Source organism: Drosophila guanche, unplaced genomic scaffold (genome assembly GCF_900245975.1).
Source record: "Drosophila guanche unplaced genomic scaffold, DGUA_6, whole genome shotgun sequence".
Classification (NCBI taxonomy): domain Eukaryota; kingdom Metazoa; phylum Arthropoda; class Insecta; order Diptera; family Drosophilidae; genus Drosophila; species Drosophila guanche.
Window position 1 is genome coordinate 4177956 of NW_022995747.1, and position 11935 is coordinate 4189890.

At 48.6% G+C, this 11935-nt stretch overlaps 4 protein-coding genes across 6 annotated transcripts; 1 reads left to right on the plus strand and 3 right to left on the minus strand.

The window, feature by feature from the left end:
• Positions 1-9: 9 nt before the first annotated feature.
• On the minus strand, positions 10-4142 carry LOC117583209 (keratin, type I cytoskeletal 9). 2 transcript variants are annotated; one of them, XM_034271423.1, is made up of 6 exons: positions 2747-4142; positions 2530-2685; positions 466-2065; positions 283-403; positions 185-218; positions 10-126 (listed from the first exon to the last, which is right to left on the minus strand). In XM_034271423.1, exons 1-6 carry the CDS (start codon positions 4118-4120, stop codon positions 106-108), a joined length of 3306 nt encoding a protein of 1101 aa, XP_034127314.1. In that variant the 5' UTR covers positions 4121-4142; the 3' UTR covers positions 10-105. The 2 variants fall into 2 exon arrangements, with proteins under 2 accessions (XP_034127314.1, XP_034127315.1); XM_034271424.1 differs by lacking the exons at positions 10-126; positions 185-218; positions 283-403; positions 466-2065 and adding an exon at positions 2287-2467.
• Positions 4143-4392: 250 nt separating this feature from the next.
• Positions 4393-7172, minus strand: LOC117583210 (ribosome-releasing factor 2, mitochondrial). Of its 2 annotated transcripts, XM_034271425.1 has the most exons (9): positions 6981-7119; positions 6754-6916; positions 6406-6698; positions 5978-6347; positions 5692-5914; positions 5138-5640; positions 4860-5073; positions 4654-4803; positions 4393-4591 (listed from the first exon to the last, which is right to left on the minus strand). In XM_034271425.1, the coding sequence occupies exons 1-9, from the start codon at positions 7117-7119 to the stop codon at positions 4427-4429; spliced, it is 2220 nt and encodes a 739-aa protein (XP_034127316.1). In that variant the 3' UTR covers positions 4393-4426. The 2 variants fall into 2 exon arrangements, with proteins under 2 accessions (XP_034127316.1, XP_034127317.1); XM_034271426.1 differs by lacking the exons at positions 4393-4591; positions 4654-4803 and having other exon boundaries at positions 4930-5068; positions 6981-7172.
• A 90-nt stretch (positions 7173-7262) lies between these two features.
• On the plus strand, positions 7263-11806 carry LOC117583651 (S1 RNA-binding domain-containing protein 1). Its single transcript, XM_034272109.1, has 10 exons — positions 7263-7472; positions 7540-7869; positions 7935-8366; positions 8426-8796; positions 8852-9134; positions 9194-9583; positions 9648-9878; positions 11104-11236; positions 11296-11425; positions 11486-11806. Exons 1-10 carry the CDS (start codon positions 7312-7314, stop codon positions 11704-11706), a joined length of 2682 nt encoding a protein of 893 aa, XP_034128000.1. The 5' UTR covers positions 7263-7311; the 3' UTR covers positions 11707-11806.
• LOC117583653 lies at positions 9884-11114 on the minus strand. The gene is made up of 2 exons (XM_034272110.1): positions 10456-11114; positions 9884-10405 (listed from the first exon to the last, which is right to left on the minus strand). Exons 1-2 carry the CDS (start codon positions 11037-11039, stop codon positions 9901-9903), a joined length of 1089 nt encoding a protein of 362 aa, XP_034128001.1. The 5' UTR covers positions 11040-11114; the 3' UTR covers positions 9884-9900.
• Positions 11807-11935: the final 129 nt, after the last annotated feature.

Sequence of the window (11935 nt, forward strand, 5' to 3'; positions counted from 1 at the left end):
TAATATTAGCTTTCACAACTGATTTTTGTAATGGGGACTTCATTCGCATTCCGATATAAAACTCAAATAAATAAATAAAATAACATCATTGAACATCATTTTTAGTTATGAAAAATATTTCTGCTTCTGAAATTAACATTTTTGTATTACAGAATAAAATAATCAAATAGTGTGAGAGACTTACCTTTGCCTTCGTGAAACGAGAAGCATGTTGCTCCCTAGCAAGAATATTTTTATGAATGAGAATTTTTCTATTAGTTGGATAACTTTGCAGTTACGTACCTTGGAGAATAGGCACCGCCATCACTGATGCGTCCCATGGGAAGGTCAAAGTCCTTTGGCATATTCTTCAAGTTCTTCAGACACACCTTGGCATTCTCAATGTCCGTCTCCAGACGTATCACTGCAAGTTAAAGACATTGAAAATTCGATCGGAACTGATATTATCGCATGAACTGGACTTACCCTTCTTCAGGAGGTGTCCCTCTTTGGGATCGCAGTAACACTTTGGCTGTTGTCTGCCGTGGATGGTGGGCTTTTGCTCGGGGCACTCGTATGTAGCCCCATCGTGTAGCATGTGGTTGAACAGGCAGCCGGGCAGAATGTACTCGGCCGCAGCATAGATACGCTTGTGGATGTAGGCCAGCTCGTTGAAGCTCAGTGTGGTCAGTCCACGGTGGTACAGCTTGTGGCAGATGGCGTAGAAGCGACTGTTGGGTATGTTGCACTTGCAAAAGCAAAAGCCACACTCTTCGACGAACAGGTCGAGGATTTTGCGCAGCTCCTTCTCCAACCCACAGCCATCGATCTCGCCAGCCGCTAGGCTTCGAACAGTGTTCCGCACAAAATCATCGAATTGTTCCTCTGCTCCCTCCAGCTCTGACCCATGAGCTCCCGGTTTTTTCTGGTCCTTGGCGACTCGTGCCTTACTGCCACCCCCTTTGCCTGCTTTCGATGCTCCAGACGTTGCCGCCTTTCCATCTTCTTCTGCCCCCGAAACATTGCCGCTTTTTGCTGGTAGTTTGCGGTCAGTTTTGTCTTCGAGTTTTCCTTTACCTTTTCCATCAGTCGCTTGTTTTAATTGTTTTGCGGGTTCTTCAGGCGTCTTCTCATCGTCTTCTCCGGCTTTTCCTTTATCTGTTCCACCGGTTCCTCCTTTCTCGTCCTCTTTTTCGGGCGATCCTTTCCCTTTTTCACCAGCTCCAGCGGTTTCTCCGACTTTTTCAAGCTCTTTCTCTTTGCTTTTTTCTCCTGGTCTTGCTAGATCTTGACCCTTACCCTTCTCAGTGTCTTCCCCAGGTCTAGCTAGATCTTGACCCTTACCCTTCTTAGAGTCTTCTCCGGGCTTTCCATCCAAATTAGCTTCATTCACCATTCGGCGTATCTCCCCCTGTGGTCCCTCTCCTCTTTCAACTTCTCTCTCGATGGCATCCGGATCCACACCGAGTTTTCTGAGTGCATTACCCAAAGCTTTATTTTTATCCTCGAGCAGTTGAGTCTTTTTCTTGCAGTCCTCCAGCTGCTTGCTCAAATCATCAAAGAGCGTCTGGGCCTCACTGTCTCTGAGTTCGCTCACTTTATTCTTGAGTTTTTCGTTTTCCACTGCCACATCTCCGATGTCCTTGATGAGGCTAATGCTCTCGGCGAAGCCCTGCTCCATGACCCGGGTATCATCGTCCAATTTTCGGACTTGCTGGTCCAGTTCCTCTAGTTTCTTTTTGCTGTCTTCGGCAGCTACACAGAGGCAATCGTTCTCATCGTACAAATCCTCCAATTCGCCGTCCTTCTCCCTCAGCAAGTTCCTCAGGCGGTTCAACTCCCGGTTGCAGTCCTCCAAGTTATTTATGTGAGAGCCACCAGGATAATTGTTTTGATTCATTTGCTGGAAGCACTCCCCTTGCTTCGACAGCTCGCTCATGATGTGGTCCAGAGTGGCGCCCGTATAGACGGCCAGATTAGCGTCCACATCGCCAACGCCCAATGCACACTGTGAAGTCTTATCTGTGAAGGGTCCACAATCGGCACGCTGGTTACCGTACATCTGGTTCAGCTCGGCTACAACGTTCTGCAGGTTGGGGGGTTGGGAATGCAATAAAAACGAAGAACACAATGCAACGGAGAGGAAAATCATTGGAAGCAGCTATCGATCGTTGGATGTGCTTTTGAGATATGGGGAGAATGGAAACGGTAAATGCAGCCAGAGACCTTCCTCTCACGTTGCGCTCGGTCTTTTGGATGGCCTTTAGCCGGAATACACATTTAATTTGATGAAACTACACATGATTTCAATTGCAGTTGGCTAGGAATTTTGGGTGTTTTGTATTCATGGACTGGCCTATTGATGACGGCGCTGCTAACATGGACAATCTCCATCATCCCCATTCTCATCCGCACCACTACCATTGCCGTCTTCGGGCAGTTTGTCAGGATAGCGATAGCCACCCTGCTTAAAGAGCTTGGCCTTGGCCTAGAGAACGAGCAACGATCAGATCCCGTTAGCTTGGCTTCCACTGACGCCCCCGTACTTACCATCAGTTGTTCGTACTGAATACCGTAAGCGCTCAGGGCAGCGTCCCGTTTGCGCAACTCGTTGCGCAGCACATCGATCTCCATGGTCTGGCATTTGGCCTTCTGAGCGGTGGTCTGGACAACCTCCAGCTGTTTCTTCATCTCATTGCAGCGGCACTAAAAAGGCAAAAGGGGGGGAATAGTTCTCTAGATATTGATCTAGGCTTTCAGCACTCACCAGAAGTAACTCCTCGTTTCCTTTCACCTTGTCCACCTCGCCCTCGTAGAAGTTTTGCATTTCTTCTATCTCCTGATGCATGTCGCTGATATATTGGTCACGATGGTCAAGATTCGCCTCCAAATCGCCATTAACATACTCTGCCGTCTCAGCCTGGTTCTTCAGATTGCCAACACGCTCGTTGAGCATCGTTAGGGCCTTGCACTTCCTGCGCAGGGCATCGCGCTCCGCCAGAATTTTCTGTATGTTGCCCACGTCCTTTTCGGGCGAGAATGAGTATTTGCCGCCAGACTGTTTGCCTGCAGCCTTCATGCACTCGTCCTCGGCTTGGCGCAGCAGCACCAGTTCCTTGCCAAGAGTTTCAATCTTCCTCTGCAGGTAGGGTATGTCGCTGCTCTTCTCGGGCTCGATCTTGATGCTCTCCAGGTTGCAGCGCTTCGACTGCTTCTCTATCAGACGCTTCAGATTGGCATTCTCCGCCTCGAGGATATCGTGGGCCTTGTTCATGTCGTCAATGGCCATCATCATTTCATTCAGCTCCCGCTCATCTTTGGAATCGATTTTCTTGGCATCGGACAGCTCTTTCACCTTCTTCTTCAGTGCCCTGCTTCTATCTGGATCGTAGCGTTGTGCCATAATACGCTTGATCTCGGCGGACTCCTGCTGCGCCGTCTTCAGTTGATCCTTAGAGTCGGCCAGCTTTTCCTTTAGTATATTGTTCTTAATCATCAGACTCTCCATACGTCCAATTGTATCATCGGCAGCATTGATTAGGCTGTCACCCAACACCAGATTGCTCCCATATTCATCCGCCAGGCCTGTTTGACGTGTCCGAGCGCTTGGGCCGCCCAAGGCTCCGCTACCGCTGCTGGCTGGCGCTGCCCTTAATTGTATGTCATTGCTGGTTGCAGGAGCGCCTTCGTTGCTGCCGCGTCTGCTAGCGTTGCTCGAGGGTCCGCCAGTAGTGAGCCCGGATTGTGGCCCAGCGTTGCTTGAGTTGCTCGAGGGACCGCCAGCGTTGCTCCCTTGTGGCCCAGCGTTGCTGGTATTTCCCGAAAGACCACCAGCATTGCCTCCTTGTGGCCCAGCGTTGTTTCCGCGTCCACGTCCGCGTCCGTCTGATGGCTTCTGGCCCGCTGTATCGTTGCCTCGACCAGCATCAGCAGCACCGCCAGCACCACCAGCCGCTGCATGGCAGGCAACCAGATCTGCCACAAACCGCGACTTTTTGTTTTCACTTGCCGACCAGGAGCGATCATCGATGGTTGATGGATAGCTCTTTAGCTTGACACACGCCTCGGGGCAGTCACGACCCGGGGCGGGTGCGTTCTTGAACGGCACATGGAAGAATTCCTTTTGCGTGGAGAATGCCATGACGTTTTGCTTGGTTCGCGGTCGCGGTTACCACTAGAATGCTTATTATTTGCCGCGCGAATTGTTAGTTGTATAGTAAAAAGTTTTAGTTTTATTTCCTGAAATAATTTACGAATGTATGTCCGACATTGAAGAAAACCCCAATTTTTCTGTTGTTCTAACGATACAATTTCTACACTACAACAACAAAGTCTATGACAGGCCAATCCAAAATCAGTGGCAGAAACACTGCCTACTCTGATCGATATCAAAATATAAGTAGATATCATTGACAGGGGATTGTTGAGTGGGGAGAGTGTTAGCAAATCATTCCAGTCCCTGGGCACGTCGCTCGGCCAGGGATTCGTCTATTGCATTCATGCCGCTAAAGCCACTTGGCTGCATCGTCATGCTGGCTGTTCCCGAGCTGATTGTTCGCAGGGCGCTGGAATAACCGGAAAGCTCGGCCAGCGGCGCATTCACGAGTATCATCTGGATAAGTCAATAAGGATCAAAATAGTTTTGAATTAGTCTGAAAAGTGATTGCAACTTACTTTATTCCTATCGCCTTTGGGCAGCACATCGTTGATGAGGGCTCGACGTCTGGAGAGGTCTGCCATTATGCCGGAAATACGTTCACTGGGTGCCACAATCTGCAGTGCCATGATGGGCTCCAACAGACGGGTACCACTTGTGCTCAGCAGCTGTGCAAAATATTCCATTTATTGTCAGTTTCAAGAGTACAGAAATCCACACTTACCTTTTGGACGCACTGAGCTGCGGTGGCCATCACAAAAGAGTCGGCTGTGCCACGACCAATGGTTGCATTGTGCAAACGTATCTGCGTTTCCACGACTTGCCCGCCCACTCGGGGTCCACGTTCCAAAGCGCTGACAGAGCCTTTCCTCAGCACCTGGAGAATGCGAGGACGCAGCGTGTTGAGGTTTGACAAGTTCTCCGGTGACTTATCTAAACTTTGGGTACACAAATAAAAGTAAGATCAGCTCTCCACTCGCTCGGACTTGCAATGGGACAAACCTGAAGAGCTCGCTTTGTTCTTTGACCACCTCCAAGGTGAGGCTAACGTTCTGCCTGCTGCCAGCAATCTCCTTTTCCACACTCAGTGTAGTGATCGATGGCGATTCGATGGTTTCCTTGTAGGCTATTTGCAGGGGACCCAGATCCACGTCGATTTTGTACTCGCTGAGAATGCGCGACTTGATGATGTCCATGTGCAGTTCACCCATGCCGCCCAGCACTGTCTGACCGGTGACACCATCGTAGCTGACACGCAAACTCGGATCTTCGCGCTGCAGCTGCCTCAGTGCTTGCTCCATGGCCGTTTGCGAAGACACATTGGGTGGCTCAATGGAGCAGAAGTACACGGCATTTGGTATTTGTCGGTCAATGCCAAACAGCTCGTCAGTGTCGAGTTCTTCCTCCTCATCTGTTGTCGCTGTGCCTTTGCTTTGCTTCAAACGTTTCTGGGCATTCCTCAGGGCTGACTGGCTAGATGTCAGCAGATCTCCCGTAACTGTTGACTAGACAGGAAAATGTTAGCTGTAGGTAACTCAGGTCCATGTGCAACTTACCTTAAGACCCGCACATATGACCACATCGCCAGACTGCACGGCAGCTACTTCACGGTATTCGTCAGCCAAGGGCTCATACAATTTGGACACAACCTCCGCTTGGCCCCGCGAGCAGATAAGACGCATGCCACGCTTTATCTCGCCGCGTAAAATGCGCACCAGTGTCAGAGGGCCACGCTGCTTGTCGTGGACAATCTTGAAGACTTTGCCAGCGACTTCATTTCTGCAAAAGTTTAGAAAATTTCATAAAAATATTTTAATCCATTTTCTACAGCTGAATTCTTACCCGAAACAGTCGTAGATTTGGTTGCGCTCCTCTGGCGCTGGCAGATAGGTATTCACGGCATCCATGAGTCGCTGTATGCCAACATTTTTGTAGGCAGAACCGAGCAGCACAGGCACAACTTTCTGCTGGCAGGTTGCCCGCCGCAGGGCTCGTTCAATGAGCTCATTGCTGACTTTGTCAAAGCTTTCGGTGCTGATTACTACATCGGCCAGCTCGTCATCCAGTCCCGAAAGCTGATCGATCAGTTCATTGCGCTTTTCCTGCATCTCCCGCTGTTCTGCAGACGGCTCCAGCTTCGTCTTGCTGTAGCTGCGACCCAAATCCTTTGGCTGCCATGTGAGCTGCTCCAATGTGATTACATCATTAATGGCTGCCGGGAAAGAAGGTTTGAATGGAGTCCAGCACTCGCAGGAAACTCATAGTCATACCCAAGAGTCCATTTTCGTTTCTTGTGGGATATTGTATGCACACAGGCTGCGTTTCCAGCTTCGTTTTCAGGTCATTGACACACTTATTAAAGTCTGCATCCGGACGATCCATCTTATTGACGAATGCCAGCCGCGGCAGCTTGTGCTTGTCCGCCTGTGTCCATACGGTGACGGTTTGTGCCTCAACTCCAGCCGTGCCGTCCAGCACCACGACAACCCCGTCCACGGCATACAATGATTGCTCCACCTCCATTGTGAAATCAATGTGTCCGGGCGTGTCCAGCAAGTTAATGCTAAACAAAAAAGATTTCATTATAACAGCTTGGGGGGAACATTGAATGAACGCACCGATTACCATTCCAGGGAAATGTCACAGCCGAGCTGCAAATCGTAATTCCGCGCTCCCTCTCCTGTGTTAGATAATCCGTCACCGTGTTGCCGCGATGCACTTCCCCCAGAGACCGGGTCTTGCCTGAGTAGAACAGCATACGCTCGGTGGTTGTGGTCTTGCCTAGGGGAACAGCATTCACTGCATAAATTTGAGTGCAACATGGAATTTCAACCATAACAATCACCTGCATCAATGTGCGCCAATATACCAATGTTCCTGATGTTACTGCTGTAGCAGCGCCTGAGCATATGTACGGACAGCTGGCGGAGCAGCCTGTTGCGTTGCATTCTTCCACCGTACAATGCATATTTCAGCATTTTCATTGATAAATTAAACTAAAATTAGTAACTAAAAGCCGCCACAAACTTCCAATGCAACAGATGTTTTATTGTTATCGAAAACCAGCTGTTTTCCAATCGAGTATGTTGATTCTTCAGATAAGAGGCTGGCCACTCTAATTTATTTCTCGCACCTTTCTTACTGTAGCTATTTATTTTGTTTTGCTTTGTAAAAATATGTCAACTCGCCCGCGTCGCCAAGCTGCGACAAAGACAAAGATTATAGTTGAGTTATCTGACTCTGATGAAGATGTGACTTCGGAATTTAAGGACACCGATGAGTACAGGCCCCAACAGACTCGGGCCTTAGATAGTGCTGCCGCTTCCACTGCAGGCGTGTAAGTAACAATGTGATCAATAATTCGCGACATCTAATTTATCACCAACCTCACCAACCTCACACAGCGCCAAGCGAAAGCAGTGGCCTACAGCCAAGGATGCTAAAGCTGAAGCACCAGCGGCGAAGAAAAAGCGCGGCAAAAACGATGCAAACGTGGAAAATGCTTGCCCCAATCAAAGCAACCCTGAGGCGGAAACGATTGATCCACCCCGATCCTTGATGCAAACAGACGGCGCTGCTGCCAGCACAACCACAGGGCGAAGTTCCTTCTGGGAGCGTCGCAAGGTGTGGAATATACATGAGCTGCTGGCCGAAACGGAGAACATCCAGCCAACTGCTGCAGCTAATATTGTGCAGCTCTTTGAGAATGAAAACACCATTCCATTTATATGTCGGTACGCTCAGGGTTATATTCTATATGTGTATGCACTCTGCTTATAAAAACTTTATGTTTGTGTAGCTACCGGCGAGATCTGGTTGACCATTTGCCACCAGATCGATTGCGTGACATTCGAAACACTTACACAGAGATTGTGGATCTGCGGAAGAAGGCCGAACACATAGTCACGCAGCTGGAGCGCGAAAATGTGCTAAATGAAGAGATTAGGGATGAGCTGATGTGCGCGAAAAACAACGAAGAACTAGAGTTTCTCTATGCTCCCTATAAACCAGCCAGCAAGGGCACCCTGGCCGAGCGTGCTAGGGCATTGGGACTGGAAGATTATGCCGATCGTCTGCTATATGGAACAGCGCCGCAAGTGAAGCTTTCAGCCATTGTGGATCCCAGTAATGAGTCCTTGGCCACCGAGACTCTGGTGCTGAATGGAATCTGCAACATTATTATACACAATATCAGCAAAAACACAAATGTATTGGAAGAGCTGAGGAGATTGTAAGTCTGGCGCTGATCCAATCATCCAAATGAGCTCGAGAAAACTTTTGTAATTTCAGGCAAAATGTACACCGGATTGTGCTGGTATGTAGCAAGACAAAGGAGTCGTCGTCCAGCAAGGCAAGCACAAGTAGCAGCAGCAGCAAATCGTCCAAGAACAGTGCCATTACCGACAGGAAGATAGACAGCTCAAAATTTGAGAACTACTTTAATTTTCAGTGTGACATAAAGACAATTAAGCCCCATCAGATGCTAGCGATCAATCGTGCTGAAAAGCACAAGTTTATATCCGTAAAATTGGATACAAGCGATTACCTAAAGAGAGATCTCTCACGCTTCATCTCCGAGCAGTACATGTGTCAGGGTTTGCAGTATCCACTGCGAAGAGAGACATTTACCAAAGCCCTGGAAGAGTGCATCACGAAGAAATGTAAGGCGTAAATATTCCACAATTTCTGCAGCTTAATAGCATGAGATTCTTTCAGTGCAGCCTTTGATGTGTCGCCAGATACGCGCCGACCTCAAGGAGAAGGCCCAGAAGGCGGCTATCGATGTGTTTGCCAAGAACCTAAAGCAGTTGCTGCTCATATCGCCTCTCAAGGGTGAACGGATTCTGGGCATCGATCCGGGGTACACAAACGGCTGTAAGTTGGCAGTTATATCTGAAACGGCTGATGTGCTGGATACAGGTGTCATCTATCCGCATGGCGTGAGAGCCAACAAGCGGGCAGCCGAACAAAAGCTGGTGGAACTGCTCAGCAAGCACAAGTAACTATTTGGAAATCATTTTGCGAGCTTTATGTTTATCTTATTGTCATTCGTAACAGCTGCCAAGTGATTGCCCTGGGAAATGGCACCGCATGCCGCGAAACAGAGTTTTGGTTGAGTGATCTATTCCATGCCGGAATTCTGGACAGTCGAAGCATTCGCTACAGCATTGTAAACGAAAATGGTGCCTCGGTTTACTCCTGCAGCGATGTGGCCAGCAAAGAGTTTCCCAATATGGACACAAACGAACGGAGTGCAGTGTCCATAGCACGACGTCTGAACGATCCTCTCAGTGAGTATGTGAAGATAGAGCCACGTCACTTGGGCGTGGGCATGTACCAGCATGACGTGTCAGAGAAGACACTCACGGAATCCCTGAAGGACGTTGTCTCTGAATGCGTGAGCTATGTGGGCGTGGACCTCAACACTGCCAGTCTGAGTGTGCTCAAGTAGGTGGACAAATTATATACTTTGACTAAAAATTATTAGCATTTTAAAACTCTCCCTTTGAAGACACATTGCTGGTCTATCGGAGAAGAAGGCAGAAAGGATCATCGAGTATCGCACGGAGAAGGGACCCTTTCAGTCCCGCAAGGATCTGCTCTCGGTGCGTACCATAGGCGAGAAATCATTTGTACAATGCGCTGGCTTCGTGCGCATCGAGCCGTTGAGCGTGGGTGGGCGACTGAAGAATCCACTTGACTGTACTTGGGTCCACCCGGAAAGCTACAAAGTGGCTGAAACGTGAGTGCAATTCAATCAACATTTATTCAACTTTCTGTGACATTTTCACCAGTCTGGAGGTGTCACTGGACTCTGTGGTAAATTTGCTGTCACTGCGAGTTAGCTTCGCCGCGATACACATATTGCAGAGATAGTTGTTCGTGCGCCGTTTGTCACGCTCCTCACTGGAGTCACTTTTTCGGCACCATGAAGGCAAATACGGGCTCAGTGGGTCCTTGTTGTTGCAGCGCTTGCAGGTGCAGTTCTCGGTACCGGCACGTAGAAAGCTCTTGAAATCTCGCTTCTTCGATAGCAATGCAAGATAATCCTCAATGGAGTACTCCTTGTTGGGGTCCAGTAGCTCCGCCCAGGTCCTAAGCTTGACGGCGACACCAAAGAAGTACTGGTCCAGATCATCGATGGTCTGCAGCACGTGGTCTAGCTCCAGCATGAACGGGCTCTTCAAAGTGCGATCCAGCTTGCTCACACGCACCGTCAACTCCTTCTTGGAGTTGCGCATGCTCAAAATAGATTTCGATAGTTCGTCACTGAAAGATATTGATGAGAGACATAAATGGATTACAGTATTACCACTCACTTAGATTGGCTAATCACATTGTAGGCCTTTTGGAATTCGCACAGCGCTCGCTCGGCCGTCATTCGACTCAAGTACTCTGGATAGATATTGGTGCAGCAACTTTCGCCGACCAGCAGTCGGTAGCGCATGGCGTGATAGCGCATTTGCTCGGCCATTTCAATCTGCAAGACTTTGGCTTCCGTCAGCTGTTCCTCCAGCTTCCTGAACTGCGTCTCTAGCACAAGAATCTGTTCATGGACGCACTGCTCCAGTCGGAAATCAAAGCTGGTGTAAAGTGTCTCGTAGTTTTCGAATGTGGGCTCCAATTGATCGAGGGGTATAGTAGCCCCGCGGCAAGGCGGCGGCAAAGGACGACGCTTGTATCGCTCCGGCGGATACTCCCAACACGGTCCGAAGCGAGCATCAGTGGTAACTGAGATCGGATTTTCCCAGCAGGCCTTGTACACTGGCGCCTTATAGCCGCCATACGAAGCAACCTCGCCGCAGGCTATAATCTTGGTCCTGGTTGGCTTTAGCTTCGGTGGATAGCTCCAGCGCTCTTCATACAAACGCTGCAGCTCAGCAAGCTTTCGCTTGGGCGGCATGACTTGAATTAAATTGAATTGAGAATTTGTATTATAAACCAAAATTTTTGTTTTACTTGTTCAGTATCGTTGGAGAATGTGACTTGAAACTGTCGGATATAGGCAAGGCTAGTTTTATATTGCGTATCAAGGAGTTTGCCGCTTCGCAAACGAAACTGGATCGCATAGCCAAGCAGCATAAACTGCCCATGGATAGGGTAAGCCATTCAAACATCAAGTTTTATATATTTTATACTAATTTTTGGAATGATAACAGCTGCAATTCCTGCTGGTGGCTCTGCAGCGGGAACTGTTGCAGGATTATCGAACTGATTTGGACAAGCGGCCGCTTTTCAAGCAGGGACTGACACGAATCGAAGACCTCAGCAATTGTGATGTGGTTACCGGTAAAAATAGAGGAATATTCTTGTGTACCCTCGACTTATCCTGTATCTTTAATTTTCCAGGTGCTGTTACCAATGTAACACATTTTGGTGCCTTTGTCGACATTGGTGTGGAGCGTGATGGTCTTTTGCACAAGAGCCACATGAAGAACTGCGACCTAAGCATTGGCGATCGCATCGTGGCCTCTGTGGTGAATTTGGACAAGAAGCGCCAGAAGTTTGGCCTACGCCTAGAGAACATGCTTGCTGAGACGGACACGTCGTTTACCTTCAAGAACGAGTAATAGCAAACAGCAGGATCAGGAGCTTAAAGTTTTTGGAAGTATTTAATGTATCATTCATATTGGGCTGCTCACATGAGCATATACATGTATACTATATATAACTCGTATATATATGTATATATATGTGTATCTGTATAGTATAACGGCTTTCCTAAAGTTACTCAAAGCTTATCAGTTAGTTTTAAATGTTCACATAAAAATCACCGCCTCTACAATGCGCGTTCTTGTT